The sequence below is a fragment of the Phycomyces blakesleeanus genome (assembly GCF_001638985.1).
Source record: "Phycomyces blakesleeanus NRRL 1555(-) unplaced genomic scaffold PHYBLscaffold_46, whole genome shotgun sequence".
NCBI lineage: Eukaryota > Fungi > Mucoromycota > Mucoromycetes > Mucorales > Phycomycetaceae > Phycomyces > Phycomyces blakesleeanus.
Genome location: NW_017265192.1, coordinates 40,623 through 67,520, shown reverse-complemented (window position 1 = coordinate 67,520; position 26,898 = coordinate 40,623). Strand labels below are relative to the sequence as shown.

General features: G+C 34.6%; 9 protein-coding genes and 1 non-coding gene across 10 annotated transcripts; 5 read left to right on the top strand and 5 right to left on the bottom strand.

Moving 5' to 3' along the window:
• Positions 1-128: 128 nt before the first annotated feature.
• PHYBLDRAFT_153553 (hypothetical protein) lies at positions 129-767 on the bottom strand (the record flags this gene model as incomplete). The annotated part of the gene is made up of 3 exons (XM_018433186.1): positions 129-331; positions 390-503; positions 620-767. 3 exons carry the CDS (start codon positions 765-767, stop codon positions 129-131), a joined length of 465 nt encoding a protein of 154 aa, XP_018283349.1.
• An 86-nt stretch (positions 768-853) lies between these two features.
• On the top strand, positions 854-2,440 carry PHYBLDRAFT_153552 (hypothetical protein; the record flags this gene model as incomplete). The annotated part of the gene is made up of 7 exons (XM_018433185.1): positions 854-895; positions 1,017-1,376; positions 1,445-1,657; positions 1,718-1,834; positions 1,889-1,990; positions 2,061-2,128; positions 2,188-2,440. 7 exons carry the CDS (start codon positions 854-856, stop codon positions 2,438-2,440), a joined length of 1,155 nt encoding a protein of 384 aa, XP_018283348.1.
• Positions 2,441-3,526: 1,086 nt separating this feature from the next.
• Positions 3,527-4,708, top strand: PHYBLDRAFT_153551 (hypothetical protein; the record flags this gene model as incomplete). The annotated part of the gene is made up of 4 exons (XM_018433184.1): positions 3,527-3,575; positions 3,684-3,991; positions 4,060-4,461; positions 4,649-4,708. The coding sequence occupies 4 exons, from the start codon at positions 3,527-3,529 to the stop codon at positions 4,706-4,708; spliced, it is 819 nt and encodes a 272-aa protein (XP_018283347.1).
• An 87-nt stretch (positions 4,709-4,795) lies between these two features.
• On the bottom strand, positions 4,796-5,739 carry PHYBLDRAFT_71023 (hypothetical protein; the record flags this gene model as incomplete). The annotated part of the gene is made up of 5 exons (XM_018442394.1): positions 4,796-4,899; positions 4,967-5,225; positions 5,315-5,418; positions 5,519-5,567; positions 5,707-5,739. The coding sequence occupies 5 exons, from the start codon at positions 5,737-5,739 to the stop codon at positions 4,796-4,798; spliced, it is 549 nt and encodes a 182-aa protein (XP_018283346.1).
• A 994-nt stretch (positions 5,740-6,733) lies between these two features.
• Positions 6,734-6,805, bottom strand: PHYBLDRAFT_t302. Its single transcript has one exon. It is a non-coding gene; the product is annotated as a tRNA-Met (tRNA).
• A 3,866-nt stretch (positions 6,806-10,671) lies between these two features.
• PHYBLDRAFT_176225 (hypothetical protein) lies at positions 10,672-11,904 on the top strand (the record flags this gene model as incomplete). Its single annotated transcript, XM_018437694.1, has 5 exons — positions 10,672-10,736; positions 10,812-11,091; positions 11,150-11,416; positions 11,486-11,719; positions 11,746-11,904. 5 exons carry the CDS (start codon positions 10,672-10,674, stop codon positions 11,902-11,904), a joined length of 1,005 nt encoding a protein of 334 aa, XP_018283345.1.
• A 67-nt stretch (positions 11,905-11,971) lies between these two features.
• Positions 11,972-15,160, bottom strand: PHYBLDRAFT_176224 (hypothetical protein; the record flags this gene model as incomplete). Its single annotated transcript, XM_018437693.1, has 6 exons — positions 11,972-13,044; positions 13,150-13,362; positions 13,978-14,430; positions 14,502-14,666; positions 14,806-14,946; positions 15,010-15,160. The coding sequence occupies 6 exons, from the start codon at positions 15,158-15,160 to the stop codon at positions 11,972-11,974; spliced, it is 2,196 nt and encodes a 731-aa protein (XP_018283344.1).
• Positions 15,161-16,172: 1,012 nt separating this feature from the next.
• On the top strand, positions 16,173-17,008 carry PHYBLDRAFT_153548 (hypothetical protein; the record flags this gene model as incomplete). The annotated part of the gene is made up of 4 exons (XM_018433183.1): positions 16,173-16,239; positions 16,320-16,436; positions 16,500-16,667; positions 16,716-17,008. 4 exons carry the CDS (start codon positions 16,173-16,175, stop codon positions 17,006-17,008), a joined length of 645 nt encoding a protein of 214 aa, XP_018283343.1.
• A 2,013-nt stretch (positions 17,009-19,021) lies between these two features.
• PHYBLDRAFT_153546 (hypothetical protein) lies at positions 19,022-20,294 on the bottom strand (the record flags this gene model as incomplete). The annotated part of the gene is made up of 4 exons (XM_018433182.1): positions 19,022-19,157; positions 19,244-19,416; positions 19,481-19,786; positions 19,845-20,294. 4 exons carry the CDS (start codon positions 20,292-20,294, stop codon positions 19,022-19,024), a joined length of 1,065 nt encoding a protein of 354 aa, XP_018283342.1.
• Positions 20,295-22,619: 2,325 nt separating this feature from the next.
• On the top strand, positions 22,620-26,758 carry PHYBLDRAFT_176220 (hypothetical protein; the record flags this gene model as incomplete). The annotated part of the gene is made up of 4 exons (XM_018437692.1): positions 22,620-23,475; positions 23,547-24,961; positions 26,066-26,384; positions 26,475-26,758. The coding sequence occupies 4 exons, from the start codon at positions 22,620-22,622 to the stop codon at positions 26,756-26,758; spliced, it is 2,874 nt and encodes a 957-aa protein (XP_018283341.1).
• Between the last annotated feature and the right edge of the window lie 140 nt (positions 26,759-26,898).

The window sequence follows — 26,898 nt, the reverse complement described above, 5'->3', positions numbered from 1 at the left end:
TATAGTGAGACAAATAGAGCAACTGAAATAACAATGAATCGGTGAATCAAATTCAATTCGGAGATTGATTCTAATGAAGAATCTTTAATTTGATTTTTTTTAAAGAATGTTGATTAACTCTCTATTTTCTAGGATATAATATTATCTAAAGCTGTGTACCTACCTTCATCATTGTCTATCTCAACATCGGATTCATCTTCATATTCTTCTTCTTCTTTGTAAGTGTCACTTGTATACTGGACATTATCTTCAGGGCCAAACACACAATCTGTTTCAGAGAAAGGTTGGTTTCTTGTCCGTATATCCAAAATGGTATTTGTGTCATTTAGGTCTACAAAAGCGGAATGTTAGACCCAAATAAATCAATGTAATAAAATAAGTTTTCTTACTTCTAAGCTCAGAATTCATTTCAACATCTTCCTGCTCAAATTCAAAACTATCTCCCTCTTGATTTACAGGCTCAGAAACAGTACTACTAAGTGTATTGCATGTGTCTTCATGGGCTACACATTTATTATTATTAGTGTTAGTACTATTATTATTATATAAAATAATAAAAAAGGAAATGATATAAAATAAAATAAAATATAGTAAAGTAAAGCAAATGTATTAAATATACGCGTTTGAACATGTGTAATATCATGATTATCTTTTTCTTGATGACGTTTAAATGTTTTAACAGATACACAATCGAATCCTAGTGTCTTGCTTTTACAGATAGAGCATCGACACTCTTTTCTAACAGTTGGTTTGCGAATAGGAACCATTTTAAAATGAAAAGAAAGGTTTACAATAGTATTTAATAGTAAAGAAAGAGACCAAAGAAAACACACTTTTATTTTATTTGAGTTTGATGTTGCATTCTAATGCTACACAGCTGCCAGTAGCCAATAGAGTAGCTTAAAGTACTATTCAAATACTTTACTCACAAAAGTGAGCTGAACTACAATTTTACCTATTCTGGCTATCAGAACTTAGGTATACTTTACATATGCAAAATTGATCTGTTTTTGCAGTGCATTAAGCAGATTCTTGAGTCAGCAGACAAGTGGTGCATTGACTTCACTCACAAGACTTGCAAATCCTTGGTGGATTCCAACAAGCACTTTTATTTGTATACGATTGTTGTGAGAAGCAACATTAAGAACAAGGGTGTCCCAGTCTGTTTCTTTGTGACTAATGCAGAATTAATCACAATCTTGTCAAAATGGCTCAGTAGGATTAAATCCAACTGTAGCCTGCATGTCAAGCTCGTGATGATTGACTGCAGTCCAGTCAAGATTAGTACCCTGGAGGAAGTCTTTGGCCAGTCGGTTCAGGTCCTTTTGTGCCACTGGCACATCAAGAGAGCATGGGAGATGCATATCAAAAAAGATGTAAATTATGTTAATACACTCATTCTTAAAGTTTACTAATAATTACTTATATTTTACTAATGCTGTAGGTAAAAATTACTGGAGCCACCTATGAAAGCAAGCATGAGCGAGATGCAGTTCGGGTGGCCCTCAACTTACTGATGTATGCCAAGACTAAGGAGGCGTTTGACCAGCAATACAAGGAATTTGTTTCCAAGTTTGCTGGCCATGAGAAATCTGTGGCATACTTTGCTATGCACTGGCATGCTAAGTGTGACCTTTGGTTAATGGCCTGGAGATTGGTAAAGCTAATATAATTATAATGTTTTATTTATGAACTGTTTTTACTGTTTTTTTATTAGGATCCCAGATTCCACACGAACAGTCTTATTGAATCCTATCATCATATCTTGAAAGCTTACTACTTGGGAAGATTAAGAAACTTCTGGGTTGACCGGTTGGTTTACATGCTCTCCCAAGTAGTTGAGCATGACTATAGATAAGAGGGTCTCAAGATTATGTATGGGTTCAAGAAGCTTGTTCTCACTCATGTTGAGAAGGCTAAGAAGAAGAAGGCTTTTGACGTTGATCACGAAGATGCTCTTTGCATGATTGAAACTGTAGAAGACAACTTGGTAAGACTATATAACTGATAATGCATTGAGTTCAATCATACTAATATCAATTTTTATATATTTATTACAGATGTACAAGTGTCGCTCCTTTACTGACAATTCAGTTTGGTACGAGCTCTTGGTTAAAGAGGAATTCCTGTCAGTCTGCTCTTGTCCAGACCCTAATCATTTGTGCAAACATATTTTTTGGTCTGCAGAATGATGGGACTTCAATACTCTTTAACTAAAAAGCTTCCTATAGTCCAGAACCCAGAAGTTCAGGTAGTTGAGAGAAATGAGAAGAGTGCTACAGCACAAAATGAGTTGCATTTGCTTGAGCTTGATGAAGTTTCTGAAAGCTTGTTCAAAAAACTTGAAGAATGGTTCTGGGATGGACATAACATCCCAGATTTTGAGAGATTGCTTGTCTCTAATGGAAGAAACCGGTGTTGCTCCTCAGCAAAAGTATAAAAAGCAATAAAAAAATAATAAAATTATTTAAACATACTTTTCTGATATTATTTTATGACTTTTTTGATGGAAACATAGTAATAAAAAAAATAAAATTATTGACTTTTTTTTGATAATCTTGAAAAAAAAATCAAAGTGCTTTATAAAACTGCTTTTTTTCTGTTTGACCCGGATCTAACAAAGTTTGGCTGTCTACGTGACTGCTCCCAGTTTTGAGAAATTAAAGGTTTTCCACTTGTAATTAAGTCACAGAAACAATACCACTGGTGATTGTTAAGTTTTTAAGAATAGTTTTTAGATAAGAATAAAGATGATTTTTATTAAATGTAATTCTTAACTACTTATATAAAATGATGATTGATTTCTGGCTAAAAGAATAGCTATGATAATATGTCTTAGATGCTTGTTGTTCAGTAATATCTTCTATAAGTATATTCACCATCTTAAACATCTAAAACATATATGAAAGGCCAATTGGCAAAGTCAAGATCTTTTATTCTAAAAAGTCAACCATTAGAAAGGGTGTTATCTAGTGAAAAATTGAATATTTTATCTATTTTCAATTTAGACGGCAATTTAATTTCCAATGATTATTATACAATTTTTTTGGTTGACGCAATTTAGTGAAAAATGTATGTGGAAAATTACAAATTTCCTAATTTTCCACTAACATTTTCTATTAATTATTTCCTCAAAATTAAATCTATTCTTTCACTCTCAAATCAAGGGATAGGGTAGCCAGAGATATCTATTGTATATGTAATTAATTTATTTGATCTTTAAAGAACAAGTTTATTTAAAAAAAGAGGTGCATATTTGATATGATTTATTAGTTTTAGTCCTTTCAATAAGTACTTTTTTGCCAGAATTTAATTTAGACTTTTATGTATATTATTATATTATTCTTACCACTTTATTAATGATAATACATGATATATATCTTGCTAATATAAAAGACATAAAAACATTAATAAAAGTATATTTTAATCTTCCTTTAATCTTACTTTGTCACATATCAACTCTTCTTATACTCTTAACTATATCTCTCTTGAAAACATTTAATATAAACTCTATACTTACCTAGCTATGAATCACAATACATCTTCTATTAATTCCGGTGCTATCAAAAAGAAAGGTAATAGCATTTTTATGATATATAATTTTGTAAAGAATAACATCATCAAATTTGAGAGGCTTTCATAAAACTTACTTTAACTACTCACTAATTATGTGCTAATGAAAGTTTCATCTCGAGGAAAATGGGATAACAAAAGAAAGCTTGCATTGATGCAGGCTTATCATGAGTTCCATCCCTACTCTCAGCTATACAGAAATAGAACACAGGAATGGAACAAAATCATAAGTGCTGTCAATGCCATGGGTGATAAAAGCCCAAAGAAATTAAAGAAGTCATGTATCAAAAACAAAAAGAACAAAATGTTCAGAGAGTACCAGAAAGTTATGAGTTTATCTCATAGCAAAAGATGGACAAAGTTAGATTCCATGTTGCAAACCACACTTGGAAGAGCTACATACGAAACAATGCAAGAAGTAAGTACTTCATATATGTAAAATAGAAAACAATAAAATAATTATTAACTTAATACTTATATTTAAAGAAAGATAAATTTAAAGAAGGAAAAATTCTGAAGAAAGTATCAGATTTTGCCAAGACAATATTGGCCAAGAATAGAGGAGATGAAATAATGCACATAGCATTATATAGTCACTCAGAACCAGAGATGCTCAACACAAATAGTTCTTCTTCTAGACAACAAGCTGTTGCTGAAACCTTGACTGGAAATGAGGAAGATGAGAGAGAAGATAAGAGAGTTGAGAGATATGATGACAGCAGTGATGTGCTGTTTGAAAACAGTGATGATGTTTACTCTGAGGCCATCATCAACAGAAAGATCTTATCTCTTCTGAAGAAGCAAGATCACCATCTTGAAAAACAAGACCAGCACATGGAAAAGCAAGAGGCTTTTTTTGACAAGTGCTTGATTCTTCTACAACAGCTTGTAAAAACAATTTTGTTGATAATAATATGTCAAAAATACTGTAATAAAATTTAATATATAAGATTTGTTAGGTTTATAACTATCATTTTTTATTTATATAGTTCTAAGACTAAACTAAGTTAGGCAAATTGTCCAAAATAGTATTCACATTATTGATTGTGTCTCTTGGTTGTCATTTACGTATGAGTCCGGTGATGTACTCCTCAATTTTTGGTGGTGGCGGCCCAAAAATTGCCGTGGTTGCTGAACCATTTATACACGTATGCATATTCTTGAAAAGAGTTGATAAAAAGTATATTATTGCTGACTTTGTACCTCTTTCAATTGAGAAAGATTAATGATATTTGCAGTATTTAAAGTACTGTGATACCTTCCCAAACTCCATCTCGACCTGCACTCTTGTTTGTGACATCTTTCTGTTAACTTCTTTCAAAGAAGCTATATATAACATAGTAGTAGGAAGTTGTAAGTCAAAAGTATAAAAGCATTATATCAAATAACTCACGATGGTCTTTTATCTCATATACTGTAAATGGTCTATAAACATATAGTAATTTTTGATATGCTTGGTCACCATAAATTACATAGTGTAAACCACTATTTCTTTCTGGAGTTAAAGTACTCAGATGCAAGATGAGACAATCCAATGTCCTGGACTCATCAAACATTCTTACATTATGAGTGAACCCAGTGAAAGGACCAAGAAGGCTATTGGTGATATCATCAGGTGTCACAATTGCCTGATACTTAAGACAATGGATGTGCTGTTCAAATCATAAGACGAATACAAAAACATACAAATGTTTTACTATACAGATGCATACTTTAATTAAATATCAAAAAAGTAACTTACTTTCCATCCATTATATATAATCTTTTGGTCTGCTTTCTCTTGTGAACAACAAATTTTTTGCATTGTTCCATCCACAAAACCGACTATATGCTTGTAGACCCAAGCTAGAAAGAAATATACATTTATTGATTAGGTTTATATTAGATATTTTAAAAAAAAATAACAGAAAATATTGTATAAGAGTATTGAAGTTTGTATATTTACATTTCTCATAAATTGCTTCAGCAAATGTTTTGCAATTCTCTGCAGAAAACTGTCAAGTATCAAACTCAAGTCCATATTTAAACTTATCCAAAAGTATCACTAAGAAGTCATTGATGATACAATCAATGTTGCCTTTTGACATTCCCCAAACTGTCTCTATGGAAATTAAGTGACGTGGAAAGGCATACTAGTACAATAAAAGAGCAAAAGCAAACTCGCATGTCATATGGATACTGTAGATTTGAGTATGCTTAAAGCTTAGCACAGGAGTGAGTTTCATTAAAGCACATATTTGCTTTATCTAATTTAAATATGTAAATACATAACTAAAAAAATTAGCAGTTTCTTGAGACTTGGCTTATAGCAAATCATAGCTTCTAAAAGGTAAGCTACCTCTGAAAAAGTAAAACAAAGTTCAATCTTGCATTTTGCATCTGACCATGTCTCAAGATTGAGACGTTTGTAAACAGTTCTCTTTTTTCTTTTAGTAATGGGTTTTCTCTTTCTGTGGCAAAAAAGATAGCAAATAGCTGCAGTATTGTTAATATTCGTTTTTAAAGAAGTGTTTTTTATTAGTAAAATTAATTAAAGAAAAAGAAAGAGAGAGAAATATTTTCTTTTTTGCATTGTTAGAGATCTGTATATCATTATCTGCATGAATTTATACATTTCCATAACTTTTGTCAGAGTATTTTTGTTTTTTACTGGGTTTGTCCAATCTTTATTTTCTAGCAGTCACCCTTTTTTCATTGGATAACACCTTCTCTATTACTGGTTGCTTGTAACTTCCAATTTTGTTCACCAATGTCAACTCTGACAAATGTCGTTTCTGATCTGGGATGGTCTTCCTTTTACTATGGCAAAGTCAAAAGGTTAAACCCACTGGGGATCGGAGAGTATATGTAAAATCAAAGAGAGGATAAAAGATACTTTTTATTGATAGGAATTGAATTGTCTTATATAGTTTTCTAAACTAATACTGTGCATTATCTGCAGTAAACTATTATACTCTATTTAATTACAAGAGAAGTCCTTTTACTGCGGTTGATGCTCAGAAGATGTTACTGTGGTTAATCTTTACAAGACATTACTGCGGTTTGTTATCTATGAGGTATCTTTGACACACAGAACTGCTGCAGTCAATTATCCCGATTTCTCGGATTCATCAAAATAATTTCTGACACAAATACAAAAATAAAATGTTTTTAAAAAATGTAGCTGAAGGAGGTTTCGATCCTCCGACCTTTGGGTTATGGGCCCAACGCGCTTCCTCTGCGCTATTCAGCTATAATTATAGAGTTGACATGGTGCGTTGTGCTATTGATCGGCCGCAATACCAGTCCCATTTTCAATCGATTTCAACCTTTTTAATCAGGCTCAAAGTCTCAAACCTCCAATTATAATTTTATTTATATTATTTTTATTCTTCTCTCAATTTTCTGAAAACAAATTTCCCTTCCCTTTATTCTTTCCCGAAATTAGTTTCTCCCTCTTTTGTTTTTCTTACTTTTCTTACACACTAAATACAACATTTTCCTCTCAATAACACTTTATCAAAATTATTAACTGTAGTTTTTTTATTTCTTTATAACATACTTCTTCCCAATCTTTTCCATCCTCTGTAGTTATATATTATAACTTTATTTATTTTTCTTTTATGACGAATCCTGATTACAATTATTGTATCTATTTTTTATCACAATTATCTTCTAGACATCAATACAATCTATTTTTGCTATAAATTTTATCCAGGAAGTAGTATAAATAACCCTTCAAAATCAATTAATAAACAATTGACAAATTTTTCTGATGCAAAAGTTTTCTTTAAAGATACTGTCTACTTTCCCTAATCTCTCTTGTAAATTTTTTCTTCCATTTACTATTTTTTTTTATCAAGTCTTCATGAAAGATTGACTATTTTCTATTATTTTTCTATTATTTTTCTTCCCCTCAAATTTTACAATTTTCATTTTGTTAAATTTTCCCTTTATTTTTCATTTTAAAATTATCTTAGAAATTCTCTTAGTTAATTTTTAATATTTTATTCTTTAAATACTTCTCTTAACTTAGTTTATTTTACATTAGTATTAATCATTTTCTTTTGCTAGTTCTAGCTATTCTTTCTCTTCTAAAATTTCTTCTATTTTTCCTTCTAGAAGTAATTTCTCTTATTTAATTTACATTTTATTATAATCATTTTCCAATTCAAATAACCCTATCTCATTATGGAATTCAATCCTTATTATTACCCATATCTTGCTTTTCTTGTACATACCATACATATAACAAAGTACCACACGCATCATTGTTGTGTGCCAGACGTGACAGAGCAGAGATACAAATAGTAAGAGAAGAGAATTCAATAGTAAGCAAAAGATAGTCTTTATTGATTGATATTTTGAATGATATTTATACTATTTGTTAATTGCTAATTGCTATATAAGTATTGAATAATGTTACTATTGGGGATAATCCCAATGATTGATATTTGGGAATTATATAGAACGTCTATATTTCCTGGTAGGTCATAAATATTTAACCAAAAAAGAAGCTTACATACCAGAAAATAAGAACTTTCATAATTTACTAAGTCACTTTGAAAATTGTTTCAATTTACAGAAGGTTTTTTTTTTAAAAAAAAGAGAAATAATTATATTTTTATTGATTATTTGATTGATGAAAATTTACTTCATATTGATCTTTTAAGGATTGAATGGAACAAAGTACACTGGAAAAATAGGGTAATTTCATCTATGGCGTAGGGTACTATTATTTGTGGAGTGGTAGCTTAAATTTCCATCACTTTTGTCTTTTTTATTTTCGACGGCGATGATAATGTTCGGTCTGTTTTATTGGATAAAAAAACGAGTTTACTCTTTTTTGTAAAAAATGTCTGCAAGATTTCTTTTTGGGACTTGTAGCCATGTCGCAGAGTCAATAGTTGTAGGGAACTTAAACCAAATGATATCTTTTGAGTGAGATAATAAAGCTTTTTATTGTTGTAATATTTATTTATAAGTATGATGAGGTTAATGGTCGTGATATTACTACAAATATTTTTGTTGTATATGCTCTACAGCCAATAAAATGTACATGACAGCATGTTTTAACAAAAGCGTGTATTATTGTATTTTAGAATGAGGCAATCAATTACTGTTTAGAGAACTGCCTATTTTAACAACTGGAATAAACTATGTCATTTTGGAAGCTGGTATAATTTGGAAAGATATATATTAAATTGTGTTCCTGAACAATTTTCTATTCTTGTCAATTCTAAAGACTTAAAAAATAAAACATACGCATACAATATGTCAAACAACAACAACAATTCAGAATGCAAGTGCTCTAACACTGCAAAAGACAACCGATTTAAGTAGCTTAATTTTTGTTTAAATCCTCCAAAAATTGGTGGTTTATGTTCAATTATAGTCCGGTATTTGTTACAAAAATTGGTTCATTTAGTTAACCAAATGATGAGATTATAGATACTAAAATCAATAGATAAATTGAGAGTTATAATTCCCCCTTTTCTTGAAATGTTATAATTGTCTGTAATTCTGGTTATGTATTCACCCATAACTTCAAACCGTACCTAAACCCTACTTGTTAAGGAATTGGCTTTGAACTCTCTACCTCTTAAAAAATTTTATTTGCTTTAATTACATGATATTATTGGATAGACCTCACTAAAATCGACCTAGAATCAGTCTGAAATCTGACAGGAACCAGCATTCAAATGAATGATTGTAAAAAAAAACTTAAATAGATCTTGTTGACATCATCAAGAGATGACGCATTTGAAATAGAATCTCATGGAAAAAATGGTTTTTATTGATTTTTGAATGGTTGGAAAATATATTTAGCTATTTAATATGGACCGCTAATACTTCTTTAAAAGTGTGTATCCGAATAGTACGACTTGTATACATGTTATACTTTCATTTATTGGACGGCTTGAATACATTGGATGACCTAACTTATACTATACTTCCCTACCTTATCGGTTTCATGTATTCGGCGCGTTTTTTGGTTTTACACTTCTTTAACTGAAAATGAAATCCTTGGTATTTTCTTGGAGAATACGTTTGTTTGGAACTACATTAGTTTAGAGCAAAAAAAGATACAGAAGTATTAATACAGGTTTCTTTATGAAATAAAATGAAATAACATACTTACTAGATCATTTATGGGGGTTCATAACAAATCTTGCGATAGAATAAAAATCCGTTTGATTGATATTTTCTTTTAAATAAAAAGCAAGAAATAAAATAAACAACTTTATTAATATGTACGCTTTGATTGTAAAGACACTTGAATTACTTACATATTATAGACACGCATTTGCAAAAGGGGGCAAACCAGTATGACTTGAAAAAAAGACGTGACATATTTATCTGAGAAGAAGAATTGATAAGTTACATTATTTAAGTTGAGTTATATATATATTACCTTTTCATAGACTGACAATACCAGAAAGTATATAGTGTCAAGAGCAAAATATCTTTTATTACAAAATGGATAGAAGCCCTATCATTTTAAAAATAAAAAATATTTAGTCAGCAAGGTGTTTCATTTTAGTTAGGAGATTGTTTATTACCTGTACTGTTTTGAATGCTTGTTGAGTGTATTGTTTATCTAATATATATTAAGATGATTCTAAAAGCCAAAAGTATTAATAAAAGTTGAGATCTTAAGAGTAAGCTTACCAAGACATATAAAAAGAGACAAAATGAGAAGAGCAGGTTAAAGAAAGAGAAAATAAAAAAGAGGGGCGCGGTTATTCTATTAAATATGAATTCGGGGTTTTTTTTAAAAATAAATAAATCAAAAAATAATTTTTGTCTGTAACTTAGAATTGAAAGAAAACGCAGTTGCACTATGCCAGCAGCTAATACATATGAAAAACAGAGTATAGTATAAAATCATATTATTCGAATACTAATACATAATATAAGAATAAAACATGGATTGAAAATTAAATTAAAGAAACACATAAAATACTCACAACAAGAGTGGAAACATTCAAAGCTGTTCTTGTTACGTAATAGATCATGGTGTTCTCTGAGAAAGAATAAAACTTAAAGCCCAAATTAAACATAATATAAGTAGACCCTTTGGATTTAAAAAAAAACAAGCTATTCTTATTATTCACAATGTCAAGAAATCTCAATAACAATTCAGTTAACAATGCTTTTGGTGAAGAACCTTCTGTGGGAAGGTAGATTAAAACCAGGCAGTCTTCAATTTTCTTATATTAATTTTATTTTCGTTTTTTATAAAAATCAAAAAAAAGCCCACCAAGAAATACCAATGATATAAGGACGATAATGTTGCAACACTCACAGGGAACAGTGAGCAATCAAAGACCACTAGCACCAAAGAGAGCTCGGTTGAATCTTGAAGGTGATTCGTCAGGTAGAACTCGTAACATCCATGATGTGTACGAGAAACTTGATACCATGAATGGTGTCTTAAACACTGTTTTGAAGAACACATCTTCTGAGAAAGCTGAAGCCACTGCTAGTAATGCAGTTGAGCAAGACATGTCGCCTGGACGTCAACCAACATTGGATGTAAGTAATCATAATATGTTTTTATGTAGATAGAATTTAATATACATTCATATTATAGCAATTGTTGCGCGATTATTTGAGTGAAGAGAAATTGTATGACCAATACAATACCAATGAAAATAAAAACAGTGAGGGAAACAGACTCGTTCTGAAGTCTGTTACCAATTACCTTCGTCGTCAAGAAGAGGGGAAAAAGGTGGACTTGCCAACTCTTCGAACTAAGATTGTGCGGCACATTGGCAACAGAAAGTTGCAAGAAAAAAAAACAGGAGAAAAGAAGCAGGAAGAGAATCGACGGGCCTGTCTTTGTCAGCGACGTGTAAAGGTAAAAAACACACGCACACAATATACTAGATGTGATATTAAATTAGAAATATTATATATTTATATATAGTCGTGTGAAAGAAGACAATCTGCCTTGAAAGCCAATCGGGCACACTTTGTGAACAGCTTTGGAGAGAATGTTGACAGTATTCTCCATGCTGATTACATGTCAGACCTTGAGAGTGATTATGAAAGAGAAGAAGAGGAACAGGATTCGTCCTCAGAAAGAGTTTTTTTTGGAGATTCCGCCCAAGCTGGAGAAGCGAAGAGGTATAGTACAAAAAACTATTTTTTTGGATGGTGTGTAATAATACTTACATTGACATATAGGGAGATAGGTTCGTTGATGAACTTGATGCGGATTATGAGGCAGCTCATGATAAGAAAAATAATATCCGTCCATTCGAGCATAAATTTAAAGGAATAAGAGATAAGCAGCTTAGTAAGACCAAGGCAAACAAGCTGCCATCATGGTCAAAGAAACAATAAGACAATAAATCAAACATTTTCTAATAAATTGATAAAAGAGTGCAAAGTGGTATTTTATTAATATTATTTAAGCTTCTATTTTTTGGGGTAAAGGGATTACTAAACGTTTAAATTCACTAGTTATAGTAAACCTATATTTAGCAATTGCGATTGGTGAATATAAACGATGTACTGGAATAATACATTCATAATTAAGTACAGAAGAAGGTTCATTCCAGAGCTCAATGCCTTCATTTAACATTGGCTGGTAACTCCCCGAAGAATAACTAGAGTACCACTCAACAAACGCAAAAGTATGGGTGATGACAGTTTCGTTGATGGTTATTAAATGTTGAAATAAATACAGTATACGGCCAGGAAACGCTGCTTTATCTTCACTGTTATTCTCAAGATAATAGGCGCGGAAATAAGATCCAGAAGAGTATTCCTGTCCAAGAAGAGATATCCGTTTCATTTTCTCAATTCGGTTATTGACAAAAATCTGGTTAGACTCGCAGTTTGAATAATGGCCAAAAAGATCGTGACTGCCATACGCGTGTCTGTAAAACTCCAGTAAACATTCATAATGTCCCTTGCACATTGTAATCCTTTGGTCGAGTTTAATCAGAAACACTGAAGGGGGCAACGGCTCACAACCCAAAGCAGAATGACGAGGGTTTAACGAATATTCAACAAAGTCAGACAGAGAAAAGGTACTGGCAGTAGAAGATGGATGCAATGCTGCTAATTGATCTTGACTATTTGAAATGCGATGCAGAAAGTCAATTGCGAACTGGGGGAGATGGTTGACGAAAGATTGTATGAAGCTGCCAATGTATGTTCTCTCCAAAAATCTCTTCATCATTGTTGATTCGAAGCCGCCTTTTTGATTTGTTTCGATATTCTTCAACAAACCATTGTATCTCTCGAAAATGAATAACCAGAAAGCATAAATTGGCCCAAAGTCATGAACACACTCGCCAAGATGAAGATGTAGATGCATATTCGGTGTCACGGCCGATTTTCCATACAGTGTTTGAAATCTTGTACAAAACAATTGGAGTTTACTGTGGGCTTCGTCTATTTCTTTGTCATTGATCGAAGGTTTTGTGAGTAAGCGGCATGCGTCAACAAACAAAATCCAGTTTTCGAGATTCTTGGCTGGGAGCACATGCTTCAGAACAAATAGAGAGTATATGACGCACCACGACTTTCACTCGTCAGCTTTCATGAACGAAAACCCATCGGCAATCTTCTTTGTTATACGCGCATATCCACAAGGTACAACAATACCATTGGCAAGCTCTTGCATAGTTAACTGATTCTTTTCATTGATGTAGTTACACTCGCGCCATATCTGAATCATTCGCTTTGCAGTTCCAAGATAGAGGTTATGCATCGGGTCTATAACTGTAAAGCGGACTGGGTCAAAGTAAGATAACCGATGAAGCTCTGACCACCGAGTGCTGTTTTCTTTTTCTAGGCGTGTTCGCTCAGTATTGTTCAATGCATTTGCCCAGCTGACAGCGTGTTCCAGATTCATTGTCTTCGTGCGTCTCACCCAATTGCTATACTTGAATCCAGAGTAGTCAAGCTTGCTGGTCTTCCTTATAGTCGTGAATTGTCGTTGACATTTGTGACAGGCGCATGTGCTCATGTGGCCAGTAAATCCAGAGGTTTTGCGAGCGGCAGGGATATCACAGGCAACACACATCAATGCAGCACGAACAACAATATTTCTATTTTGTGAGTCTGTCATTTCTACACCAATGTACATCTCCAACAATTCGTCAACAAGCGGCTTCAAGTAATGATTCATGCTGTCAGTGCTTGCTTCCTTCGGCCCAGGCATCATACCAACAAGAATGACATTTTCAGACTTAAGGCGTTCACTCCGTGGGAGATTGTTGATAGAGAGATATATCGCACCACTGGAATGTGTTCGTCCATCAAATGGCTGAAACCAATCGATATTCAGAGTCAACATTAAAGATTGGCTATCATCAACAAACCGTCTGCCATTGATGTCTTTAATATCACTCCAAACTGCACCATCAAAAATGTCAAGTTTGGTGTTTTCAATTATTTGACGACTTCTCCACAAATTGATCTTGGACACGAAATCTGGCTTGGAAAATTTTTGTTGCAAGGCGTACTTCAGAGAGTTGAATGGATATACCATTGCTGGAAGAGAACGATTTCCGGTTGACACTTTAAAGAGATTGTTGTTGCAAATGGCAGATTGAGAGAATTTCTTAAATGTACAGACTCTTTGACTTGTTTCCGGAGGATAAATCGAATGACATTGTGAGCATGCAATGTATACTGTCATTCCGTCTGTTGCCATGTTAAATCCTGTCTTATGCTTCAAGCTATTGATCGTCAGTGGAAGGGCGCCAGACATATCACAGAGAGACAGTAGAGTATTACAAAATTCAATGAGAATCGATCCACCGCTTTCCACCAAAAAGATCAAGTGAAATATGACAATGAATACTGCAACAAAGCGGATATACAAGGGCATGTTATCAAAAGACGAAGGACGAACTATGAAGACAAAGGTTAAGTTAGTTTAAATTAATATATTGATTAATTGTCTATACCGTATTAATTCATACCTGATTCTACTATCGAGGTCCCACTGGTCTCATCAAAGTTTTCTTCTTGTTCAAAATCAAAACCGGTATCGCCTTCTTCAATCTCATCGCCATCAACCACAAATGCTCCTGTAATTGTATCTTCGGCAGTAAAGATGGACTCTTCTTGGGACAAAGGTAAGTCAACTGGAAAGGAATAATTGTTGTAAAGATGTAGAAATAAAAATATAATTACAATTATAATCATATAAAAAATAAAAAATAAAAAAAATATATATCAGTTTCAATTATTATTTTGTTCATTTATTTTATTTTATTTTCTTACCTTCTTGATCAAATTCAATGTTTTGTTCTTCATTTTCGTCTTCATATTCGCCTTCGCCTTCGTTCTCGTAATCATAATCATTGTCATTGTCACTGTCAATACTATCTACTTCCATGTCGTCAAAATGTTCTTCAGGAACATCTATTTTATGAATTAATTTATATTAATTTTACATGTACAGCTCGAGTTATTCTTGTTATTTACCCATTGCATCGTCTTTGGCAACAGGCACTATATGTTTCTCATAGTGTCGTTGTGCATTTTGTCTTTTCTGTTTCTTTCCACAGCTATCCAACTTTGTACAGTCTGGACATTTGCAGATAACATAACTGTCTTTCTTTTGATTATTGGACATGTCGATTGTTTTAAATTATAAAAAAAATTATATAGATTTTAAGAGATCTTGATCAAGGTCTTTATATACCAAAAAAAAAATTATAAATAGATAAAATACTGCTCCATGCCATGACTATAGTATGCCAAGTAATTCTTTGATACATCTACCGCACATATCATCATAATTATACTCATATATTGTTAAGTCGTTAACCAAGTCAAATACTGCGCACATTACTAAAAGTGTACGCAATTTTTTTTAAAAGTCTTTTTTTAGAATTATAATATTTGATATGATGATGATTCGACCATGACGAAAAATAATCCAAAAATGGAACATTCGCCTCTCACAACATGTGAAATAAAAAAATCTGATATTTTAGTTCCATATATCAAAGGGAAAAATCACGCAAAAATATTGCCACAGTAAAAATGAAATCACAACCTTTTGTCTCGTTCCCTTGAAATATATGGATTAAATATTTGTTTTTATATTCACATTTATAATACATAAAAAATATTTAAATGATTTATTTTGAAATAGAAAAAGTGAAACCTTAAGAATATATATAATTTTTATTAAATATTATATTAACTTTTGTATAAGTGCTTTTTCAATGTAATTTAGAATTATATCAAAGAAGTGTATAATATAAAAAAAAACCCAATTTTGTAATTTTATGGCCAAAAAAATGATGGTAGTGTGATTTTACAGCTAAAAAAGAGCGATCTGAAATCACAACAGAAAAAAATAGAAATTATTTGAAAAAATTAAAAATCGAAAATTGTAGTAAAATTTTTGCAGGTTTTCAGGAACTAAAATCAGCGGTCTTTTGCAGTGTAAATGCTCTTCCAATAGCATGTGATTTGTTTTGATGTCTACCCAAACACTCAGAAGACATGCACAATAGGATATCGTGAGACAATATCAGTCAGGATCTTCTTGTAAGTTCAAATTTAAGAAAATTATTATTAAGACAATTTTAATTAAATATTTATTTTCATATAATATAGCCTCAGTTATAGAAGTAATGTCGAATGGCAATGACATAGAGATTGACTTTGAATACAATGTTGATGCCGAAGATCAAGTTGAAGGTATGCATAGTATTTTTATTAAAGTTTTATAATAATTTATAATATGTAATAATTTGATTCTTTTTTACCTAACAAAACAGCCAAAGACTTACCTCTTTTTGGCATTGATTCCTTGTTTGATTCTGAAAGCGAAGATGAGGGTGTCATTGAAGCAACCATTTTGGATATTTCTGACAATGAATCTGACGATGTTAGAGGTTAGTACAAAAAGCACATATAAATCAATAAAGTCAACAAGTATTGATTTTTTTTTCAAATAGAGCACTTTTCTTCATCCAATATGCCAGTCGATCCTACTCATGCTTTCATTGCTTCTTTTGCTGCCTTCTTCATATCCAAATATGTTGTCAATTCTGGTGGTGCTGTTCTGTTAAAGTGTCTTAACGAAGTATTGGCACACTTTGGACAGTCTTTCCATCTTCCCCTCAGTATAAACGGTGTCAACTCTATGACCAGTCTCAGCGATGTGACTTGAGGTGTCCAGCGGTTTGTTGCATGTGGCGATTGTAACAAAGTATACGAAGAGTCCGATGTTGTTCCAGAGTGCTGTAATTTCGAGAGACTCTCTGGTAGAGAATGTGGAAACGCTCTTTTCTTTGCAACATCAAGAGCCTTGACTATCCCCAAAAAGATCTACATGTATAACTCCATAATCAAAACATTGTCTATCCTTTTTTGCCGCCCTGGATTCGAAGACACCATCAACCATTGGAGAATCAGAGTGCAAGTTCCAGGCATGATGTTTGACATTTACAACGGTACGAAGTGAAACAGTCTGAAGGATAGCAATGGTTTACCGTTTGTGAATCATGAGTGCTCCATAATGCTTACCATGAACATCGATTGGTTTCAACCTTTCGATGGGGTCACTTACTCCTGTGGTGCAATATACCTTTGCATCAACAACTTGCCAAGATCGGAACAGTACAAGAAGGAGAATGTTGTTCTCGTTGGTCTCATGCCAGGGCCCAAGGAAGCAAAGACAAGTGAGATCAATCACTACCTCTGTCCCCTTGTCGCGGAACTCAACCAGTTGTATGGCAGTGTGGTGATGGCTACCGTACAGTGCCCATCTGGTGCTCTTGTCCGTGCTGCCCTTCTTCTTGTTGCCTGCAACATTCCTGCTGCCCATAAGACTTGTGGGTTCACCTCTTATTCAAGCACATGTGCATGCAATAAGTGCAACCGACAGTTCCCTCGCCTTTCAGACTCCAATGCTGTGGACTACTCTGGGTTCGTGTTTTCTGAGTGGATGCCTCGCACTGATGCCAAAAACCGCCGTGATGCACAGAGAAAGAGATTGGAGAGGGAAAATGGTGTCCGATGGTCAGAATTGCATGACCTGGTTTACTTTAACCTTGTGGAGTGCACTGTCATCGATCTGATGCACAACCTGTACCTTGGAACAGCAAAGAGGATAATGGAGAAATGGAGATCTTCAGGTCTCATCACAGATGCACACTTGGCCGAAATGCAGTTGGATGCTGACAAGCTTGTACTGCCAGAGGAATACACGCCATTAGGGACAAAGATCGGGCGTGGCTTCCCATTCATGAAGGCCAACGAGTGGAAGTCTTGGTGCTTGGTGTACTCTCCTGTTCTCCTGCGTGATTGTCTACCTGAAGCTCATCTCGGTAACTGGACAACATTTGTCAATGCATGCCAGTACCTCTCAATGCCAAGCATATCCATGGCTCACCTTGATGAAGCCCATCAATCTTTGGAGGCTTTCTGCAGAGAGTGCAAGAAGTTGTATAAAGCCCCATTCCTTTTGCCAAACATGCATCTCCATCTTCATCTGCGAGAGACTGTACTTAACTTTGGCCCGATTTATGGCTATTGGCTTTTTAGTTTCGAAAGATGCAATGGTATCTTGAAAAACTATGCGACAAATAGAAAAGACGGGTTTGAGGGAACCTATATGAAGAAGTATCTTGAAGAAGCATACCAGGAAGATCTTATTCACCAAACTTTGCCAATAATTCGACCTGAGCATTCGGCGATCATCCTTGAGCTCACTGCATTCACTGCCAATTCCATAGCCACTTCCACTTCCACTGCCACCTCAATCCAATTTGATATCAATGCTTTTCTTGATTCTCCTGAGATCAAACTCTTGTTTATTATCGTCAGGCTGGTCATTCCAATAATTTTGTTAACAATCGGATACAGAAGTTTGAATCAATCAATCTTCTTGGGCAAATCTACAAGAGCAAAACGAAGAATCAGTGCGGGTCGTTCATGCAAGCATTGTTTGAGACAAGCAATGGTAGAAGTACCAAGCCATACGCGGGCCAAATTCAGTACCTCTTTGTCAATACTGCTGTAAACTCGTTTGCTGGTCATGCGAGCCAGCATGTATTTGCATATATACAATGGTACAAGGAAGTTTTACTTCAGCCCAGAGCAGGAGAAGGAGTTGAGGTGAATGAGGTGGGGTTTGAAGATGACAGCATGAACAGCATTCTCCCAGTGCATAGAATCTGCTATCCAGTCGCAGTAGGCGAGCATCTTGGTCTAGAAGGCGAAGTTCAGATGTGTGTAGTTCCTTTGCCACGAAAAATATATATTTAGATTCAAATACAAAAATAAAACACGTATAAAAAAGAAATATTAATTAATACAGACTAATATATATAGCTGCACGTTTATTTTTTTATTATTTCTATAAATTTTTGTTTGTACTTGGCATGCTATACATGCATCTGTATACATCATGCTAATCCATAAACATAAACAAGTAGAAAAAAGACTCTAAAATAGTTGGCAAGAAAAAAATGATTTATTTTGAAAAGCACCAATCTGGTAAAATGACTGCCAAATTCTTGGGAATGCTCACTTCTTTCTCATAAGGGATGCGCTTTTTCAAGCTTTCTGAATTTTTCTTCAAACAGATAACAGTAAGTTCATCAATAGTACTAATAAACGTCTGGAGCTGGTTTAAAGAATAAATAGTATTAATAAAGTATTATTATTTTCTTTAAAACATAAATAGATGTTTAACATTATCTCATCAGTTCTCCAGCTGGGACGATATGCCCACACTTTGTTATCTCCATCCGACTTGCCATCAGACATCACATCAATAAAAAGAATATTTCTGCAATCATATCGATTTATGCCCTCATGAATAGCCTCTGTGTATATCTGGTACGTAATAATACGACGGTCAAGAAGCTACCAAAGAATATTGTATTAAAACATTAAATCAATAGTAAATTAACTTTATTTTAAAACTTACAGTCTTCTTTCTGTTGCGTCTTCTTCCAGCTTTATTTCTAGCCATAATCTTCTCTGCTGAGATCCGGAAGACTCGCACTTGATTTTGGTAGTAATTCTTTATTATATTCATAATAACACTCTTTAACACATTTGTGCAACATCTTTGAGGTCTCAGGTACTTGAAGAGAGCCAGTGCAAGTGTCTTGTTGTACTTATTGCCATACAAGCCAGTCATTGACCATGCTGATCTATTATTATTCTCAGCAACTTTGAGCGGGTCTGTGCTAACAAAGTTCGGTTTCTTGATGTAACTATTGATAAGTTGCTATAAAAACAGTATTAGATATATTAATCAGTGATGTTATTATTATCAATTTACTTACAGAAATCAAGGGATGATGTTTTGCTCCAAGGTCAAGATCATAATCTATGGAAGAAGAAGAATCTGCTGGTACAGCAGAAGGCATCACGGAATTTTGGCTGGTCATTGCCTTTTTTATTTCGGCATTTTCAGTTATGAGCTGAAGGACCAAGTTCTTCAAAAATTCATTTGTCTTGTTGGACAAATCCAGGTCATTCTTCAAATGAGTTATTGCATCAGTCACTCCTTTTGCATTTTCTTGCAAGGATTGCATCGACACATTGTTGGCTGCCAACAAGGTAAGGATGTGATCCATTGGGGTCACAGCGACTTGAACTTCAGGGGCTGTGTCAACTGCTACTTCTGGAGTTAGTGTATCAATTGGAGCAAAAACACCTGCAATTGTGCTATTAAGAACAGCATTCATGCGTAGGTTGGGTTGGTGGGGAGCAGTAGGAATATGCTTTGTCATTTTCTGTTAATAAAATAAATATTAATAATTTTCAACTAATATTGTACAATTCACTACACTTGTTATATCATATTTAAAATTCACATACTAGTAAAGAGGATAAGCGGTGGAGATTAACTCTCTACCTTTCATTTGATATTTAAGCACATCTCCCAGCCACTTGATCCACATTTAGACAACTTCTTTTTTAACTCAATGAGGCACAAAGTAGTATTTCAAGATGACAGTGGTTATCTTCTTTTGGAGTATTACTTTTTACAGCCCACATTTTGTCAGAGTCAAACTGGATTTTAAGACAAGTCTTTTTTTTTTCTTTTTTTTCTTTTAACAACATTTATTATTGATATTTTTTTTGTTTCTCTTTTGCTTATGTTTTTACAATTTCACATAATTTTTTCTTTCTTTTATAGCTCAATACCAAATATGTGTCTCTTTGTTTGGCTATACTCTATCTGATATATCAAGGTAAGATATCATTATCTTACAGATCTTTGTTACTCATCATATTGTTTGTCTAGCCATTGCTACTCATTTCCATTGAGTCTCATCATCTCTTAATCGAACATGATGATAAGTTTTTTTCTTAAAAAAAATTCAAATTATTCTTTTGTCTTCCTCATAAATATATATTTATTTCTATTACAATTTATTAGCTATGTCTGATATTATGCAGGAAGACGTATAATCAGTAATATTTGGTAAGTTAACTACAATATATTTAATGAATATGCCTTTACTACGCACAATATTAATAACTATTCGTTTTTAGAATGTATCTCTATTCAAAGACTACTGGTATTGTCTTGATAATTCTGAAGAACATGTTTATATCAATTTTATGTCAAGTCTTCTCCGCCTTGTAAGTATTTATGAAGAAATTTCAATTTAAATCATTTACTAATTCTTCTTTTCTATTAATCATTTTTTAATAGCATTCCTGCTATTAAAGTATGTATTCCATGTCTACTCCCGGAAGGCTTTAAATTATATATAGCGAGCAAGAAGTATTAGCAATTATAATAGCTATAGTATCAAAACTGTTGCGAAATTAGGATTTTTATCTAGAAAAGATTTTCCTATCAAATAAAACAAAATTGAACAAAAAATGTATAACCTAATGTTTTTCCAAAAAATAAATAAATAAAAGTAAAATAAATAAACAAACCAAAGAGGCTTGTTTATAAAAATCTACCCATACTTTGTTTCTCTTTTCTATTGTAAAAAAAACTAGTTTCATTGCTTTTGTGTGTATAAAAAGCCTAGTTTCATCACTTTGAGCATGTATAAAAAACCAACTATCATCATTTCTTTATATTGTAAAAAACCTACAATCATCTCTTTGATAGTTTTTAAAGCATTTCTGCAGCCAATAAAAAAACCCGGTAAAAATAATAATATGGGACACTAGCTCTTTATAGACCTCAAAATATAACACATAAAGAGGTAGACTCGATAGGAGTAAAGCATAACTACAATATTTATTCAGTTTCCATAGTTTGCAGACAGACAATCGTTCTATATTGGGTTTTCATATACCCGTTGTTATGATGATACGCATTAGCACCATAGATGATATCGTACCATTGCTCAAAATGATATATCACAAAAATTGTGATAATATCGGCTCAATCATCTACATTTTTAGTACATTTGATCCAGATGAAATTACCCTATTTTTCCAGTGCTACTGGACTGCCCTGCTATCTACACTTTGGCATATCGATATTCTTTGTAACCCTGAAGGCAGCTATATGCACGAAACAGATCATGGCTCCCAGTGACATTCTACATAGTTTTCTTTCTTTTACCTCTTAGCTTTTTATCTTTATACTTTCTTTTACTTGTTTTTTTTTCTATCTGAAAAGTTCCTTGTTCTGCAATTCTGTCTCCTCCCTTTCACTGTTACAACATTTTACACAGCTGCAAAGTGGAGAGCAGGTTCAGACATTAAACTAAGTATGATTTGATCTTATCTTTCACTTCTTTTTTTGTCTTTTTGTGATCCTTTTGGACTTTTTTTTATCTTTTTCCTTTTGTACTTGGGAGGCTACATGATCTATAGATTGCCAGCAATATCTCCTTTAATAAAATATAATCTTTAATCTGAGGCAAGAAGGCACTTCTCTTTCACGTAAGCTAATGTTACACACGACATAACAAAAAAAGTGGTTGCATCCATACAAAAGCTTCATCAATCCGTCCTACATCTTGTTCAAAACGATACATCCATTGTCAAAAACATTGCATCCATTACTACTGTTGCCTTATCTATCAGCAGAAACAATTTCAGCTGATTCCAACAACTTTTCATTTTTGCAATCTCAAATGTCAACATTGCTGCCATCCTCTGTCATGCAGGGAATGTTGCCCAATCTCGCCTCATTTCTGGGGAACATGCAGACCCAATTCATGTCACTGCAACAACGCACCAATAAACTTGAATCTCTTGCTGCGACTAATGCTCGATTAACTGCTCAATTAGTTAATGCAGAAAAGCTAATTGCTGATCTCAGATCTCAATTAGCATCTCAGGGCAATTGCCCAATTGCAACAAATGCACTAACATCATCTGCACCAACCACACCCAAGGAGCCTGGGACTGAGGCTTCTACATGGGCTACCACTGCTGCTGCTACTCACAACTCTGTTGTTGTTTCTACTGATCTTTCTGTTTGCAAGACTCCAAGACCTCCTTCTGTTCGCTGGGTTGCTGCTTCTGCTAGAATGTTTGCCATTCCCACTGGTCCCAAAGGATATCAATATGTGTATATTCTACGTTCGCACTGTCTCACACATAGAGAAGTTCGCAACTCTTTGAAAGCACTTGGTGTTGATACTGGCCGCATCTTGGATATCAATTTTCCTGCCAAGAATGTAGTTGGCATCCTAGTTCACAACCAGTATGCTGAGAAATTCCAGGCCACTCTGACCACAGTTGCCATTGAGATCTTAGACACGTTTGACCCTTTGGATCCCAAAAACATTGCAGATCCCAAATATAAGTCTCTTTTTGATTCAGAGCTAGAAGAAGTTGCTGCTGAACTTCATTCTGATCATTGTCTGAAGGCTCTCAAGTACCTTCGTCCTCATATTGCTGTTCCTGTTAGCTATTTCTTTTGTTACCAAGGCTGGATCTCTAAGGAAGATATTCCTGTTCATTCTGATTCTGGTCCTGGTGCTGGTATTCAAGATTTCCAATCACCATCTTGTTGTACCTCTGTTGCAATGTCTGAATGAGTGAAATCTCATTAGGACTTTGGAATGCTAATGGTCTACAGCCTCATGCAATCTATGATGTTCTTCAACACTGTCACTCTTTACATATGCTTTTTATTACTGAAACATGGTTTCTCCCTCCATCTCGTCTCCCCACTTCTTGGTCCCAGATTCATCTTTATGGTTCACCTGTAGCTGGCAACTACAGAGGTTTTATGGGTGTCTCTGTGCTTATTTCTCCATCCTGTCCTTATCCTGTCACTCAGATTCCTATGTCATCTAACTATGCTTTGGCTGTCAAGATTGGTTTGCTCAGAATTGTCTGCCTGTACTTGCTACCCACTATGTCCACCCATTATGCCCTTGCAGTTCTCTCTTCCATTCCTTTGACCAATGATACTATTATATGCGGTGATCTTAATTCACGTTTGGGTTCACTTACTGGTGACTATGCTACTAACTCTCGAGGTCTTGCTCCTTGTCAATGGCTAGAGGAACGTGCTCTTACTGTTGTCAACGGCCAGCTCTCACTCTACACACCCACATTCATTTCATTCCACCAAAATATGGAGATAAACAGTATCATTGATCTGTTTATCACTAATATGTCCCTCAAAAATGCCACTCTCAACATTCATACCAACCTCTCACTCAACTCTGACCACTGTCTGCTTTCACTTTCATTTACATATGCCATCAATTCGACATCACATGCACCACCACCATCTCGCAAAACATGGAACCTCTCACGTCTTCAAGAACCTGATGTTCTCAAACTATATGCCCACACATTTGTCACTAATTCTGCCAACCTCAAATCCACTTTGCAATCGACTTTAGAACACTCTCCTTCCTCCCGTCCACCAATTGATACACTAACAGATGAACTAAACTCACTCATTTATAATTCTCTTACTAGCTCAATTGGCAACCGTTCTCCCCGTCCTTCCCACTGGAAAAAATTCTGGACCTCATCACTTCAAGCAGCTGCAGAGCATTGTGATTTATGTTATAAGAAATGGCGGCATGCATGTGGCATTGACAGAATTCATTGGTGGGATAAACATCTCAAAGCTCAGATTGACCTTCGATACCAAGTGCAATTAGCAAAGCATCAATCATGGCATTCTTTTTGCAGATCAATGGAACGAGACTTCTCTAAGGCCACCTCCAAAATCAAGAAGCTCAAATGCCAATGCCAACCTCAGCATGTATCTCAGCACAGTGATAGATCAGCAGCAGCAGCAACAATTATGTGTGACCATCTTGCATCTGTGTACAGTGGGAGTATCCTCCCAGATCAGCGTCCTCCTCCTCCTCTTCACAGTACCAGTCTGCCTTTTGCCTCTGCCAACTCGCCATTTGTTTCTTCAGTGGTAGAGGGATGCATGCAATTTATGCCTAACTGCAAGGCACCAGGTCTAGATCACATCAGAGCAGAAATGTTTAAAGTCATTAGTCGACAAATTGCTCCCATACTCTCTCTCTTACTCACTATCTGTTGGCAATGGTCATATGTACCTGTTCTGTGGCGTCAGACGCAAGTCTTTCCAATTTATAAGAAGGGTGATCTCTCTCAAGCTTCAAATTATAGACCAATTTCATTGACGTCAGTTATCAGAAAACTAATGGAAATGTGTCTTGCTCCTGTTCTGCATAAATTCTCACCTCCATTAGATGTTGCTCAAGGCAGATTCCGTCCTAGGCGTGGTGCATTAGATCAAGCTCTCTGTTTACATGACCTTATGAAAGCCCATTTTCACCGTCACCATCACCATCACTATCCAGTTGTAGCATTTTTAGACATAAAGGCTGCCTATGATACAGTGGATCGCAGAATAATTTGGAATGCTTTTGCTCAATGCCAAATGCCACCTGCTTTACTTGGACTTCTTATCAATATGTTTGATGATGTCTCTATATCTGTTCTTCTGGACAACTTTTCTTCTCATGCATTCACCCCAACCACAGGCGTCCTTCAAGGTTCCATTCTCAGTCCGCATTTATATTCCATTTACATTAACTCTCTGCCGCCTTTACTTCGCATAATTGCATCATCTCTCACCTCTACACACGTTCTATCCGCTTCTCCTTCTTCTTTGGATGCATACAACTCTCTTCTTGCTCCATCAGATATGGACAGGTTTGGACATTCTCACTCACCAACAGCAATTAATAGTCTTCTCTTTGCTGACAATGTTGCCATATTTGGGTCCTCTGCTGATGTCAAGCTCATGCTTGACCTTGCTGCTCAACATTCCTTTCAGTTTGGCTATCGTTGGAATTCTTCTAAATGTGCCATCGTTTACCCACTACCACGTTCACCAACCCATATAAACTTAACACTATATGATGAAGTCGTTCCTGCAGTCCCAGAATTTATTTACTTGGGTGTCCCATTTCACAACAAAGGGATATTTCAAGATTCAATTGTGTTTCATTGTTGTTCTGGTGCTATTTCTACAATGACAACACTTAATTCTGTTGGTGCATGTCGTTCTGGGTTTTCCTTGCTCCTCAGTTCCAGACTATACAAGACTTTTGTGCACCCAAAGTTTAAGTACGGCCTTGCAATCTCTGTTCTGCGCAAAAAAGATCATATACTTCTAGAAGGTATACAGAATAAATGTCTTCGAATGATTGTTGGTGGCCATGCTACCTCCTCAACTGCAGTTCTCAAGCACATCAGTAATCTGCCAAGTATGCAATTCCAGTCTGATGTTCTGATTACCAAATTCTGTCTTCGTGCAAGATCTCTACCTTCAAATTGTCTGCTTTCTCTGATTTTTCAACACCACCCTCAAGCCTCTTCTATTCCATCTCTTTGCAAGAACTTTCTCCTTTGCAATATACCTGCCACTATCAATATCACAAGTAAAACACAGCTGTCTAAGCATCTTGAGTCAGTCTAGCAGGATTTGTTTAACAAATTTCGACTTACCAACAATACAATTTTGCTTCAAGCATGCCACCCTCTTCTGGAAGTTGATCCAATTTTGTTTCTGCCTGCCACACGTACAGAACGTGGCCGTCTAGTTCATTGGCGAATGGGTTGGTTGCCTGGTAAGCCAAAGGAGTATGCATGTGGCTCTGATCATACTTCAAGACGTCATCTTCAATCCTACATCACCATCCCTTCTCAGTTGTTTTCTCAACTTCCAGCACCTCTCACAGATGAAGACAACATCATTGACTTTGCTATATCAGCACTACTAATTTCATCTACAAATCCCAGCCCCATATATTGAAAAGCTCTTCTTACAATACTATGGCATATTGATATTCTATGCAATTCCAGTGTCGATTACACACATGAAACTGATCATGATTCTCTTTGGCACTAGTTATATTACATTTATCTTTGTTATTCTTTACTTCTTTTCTTGTT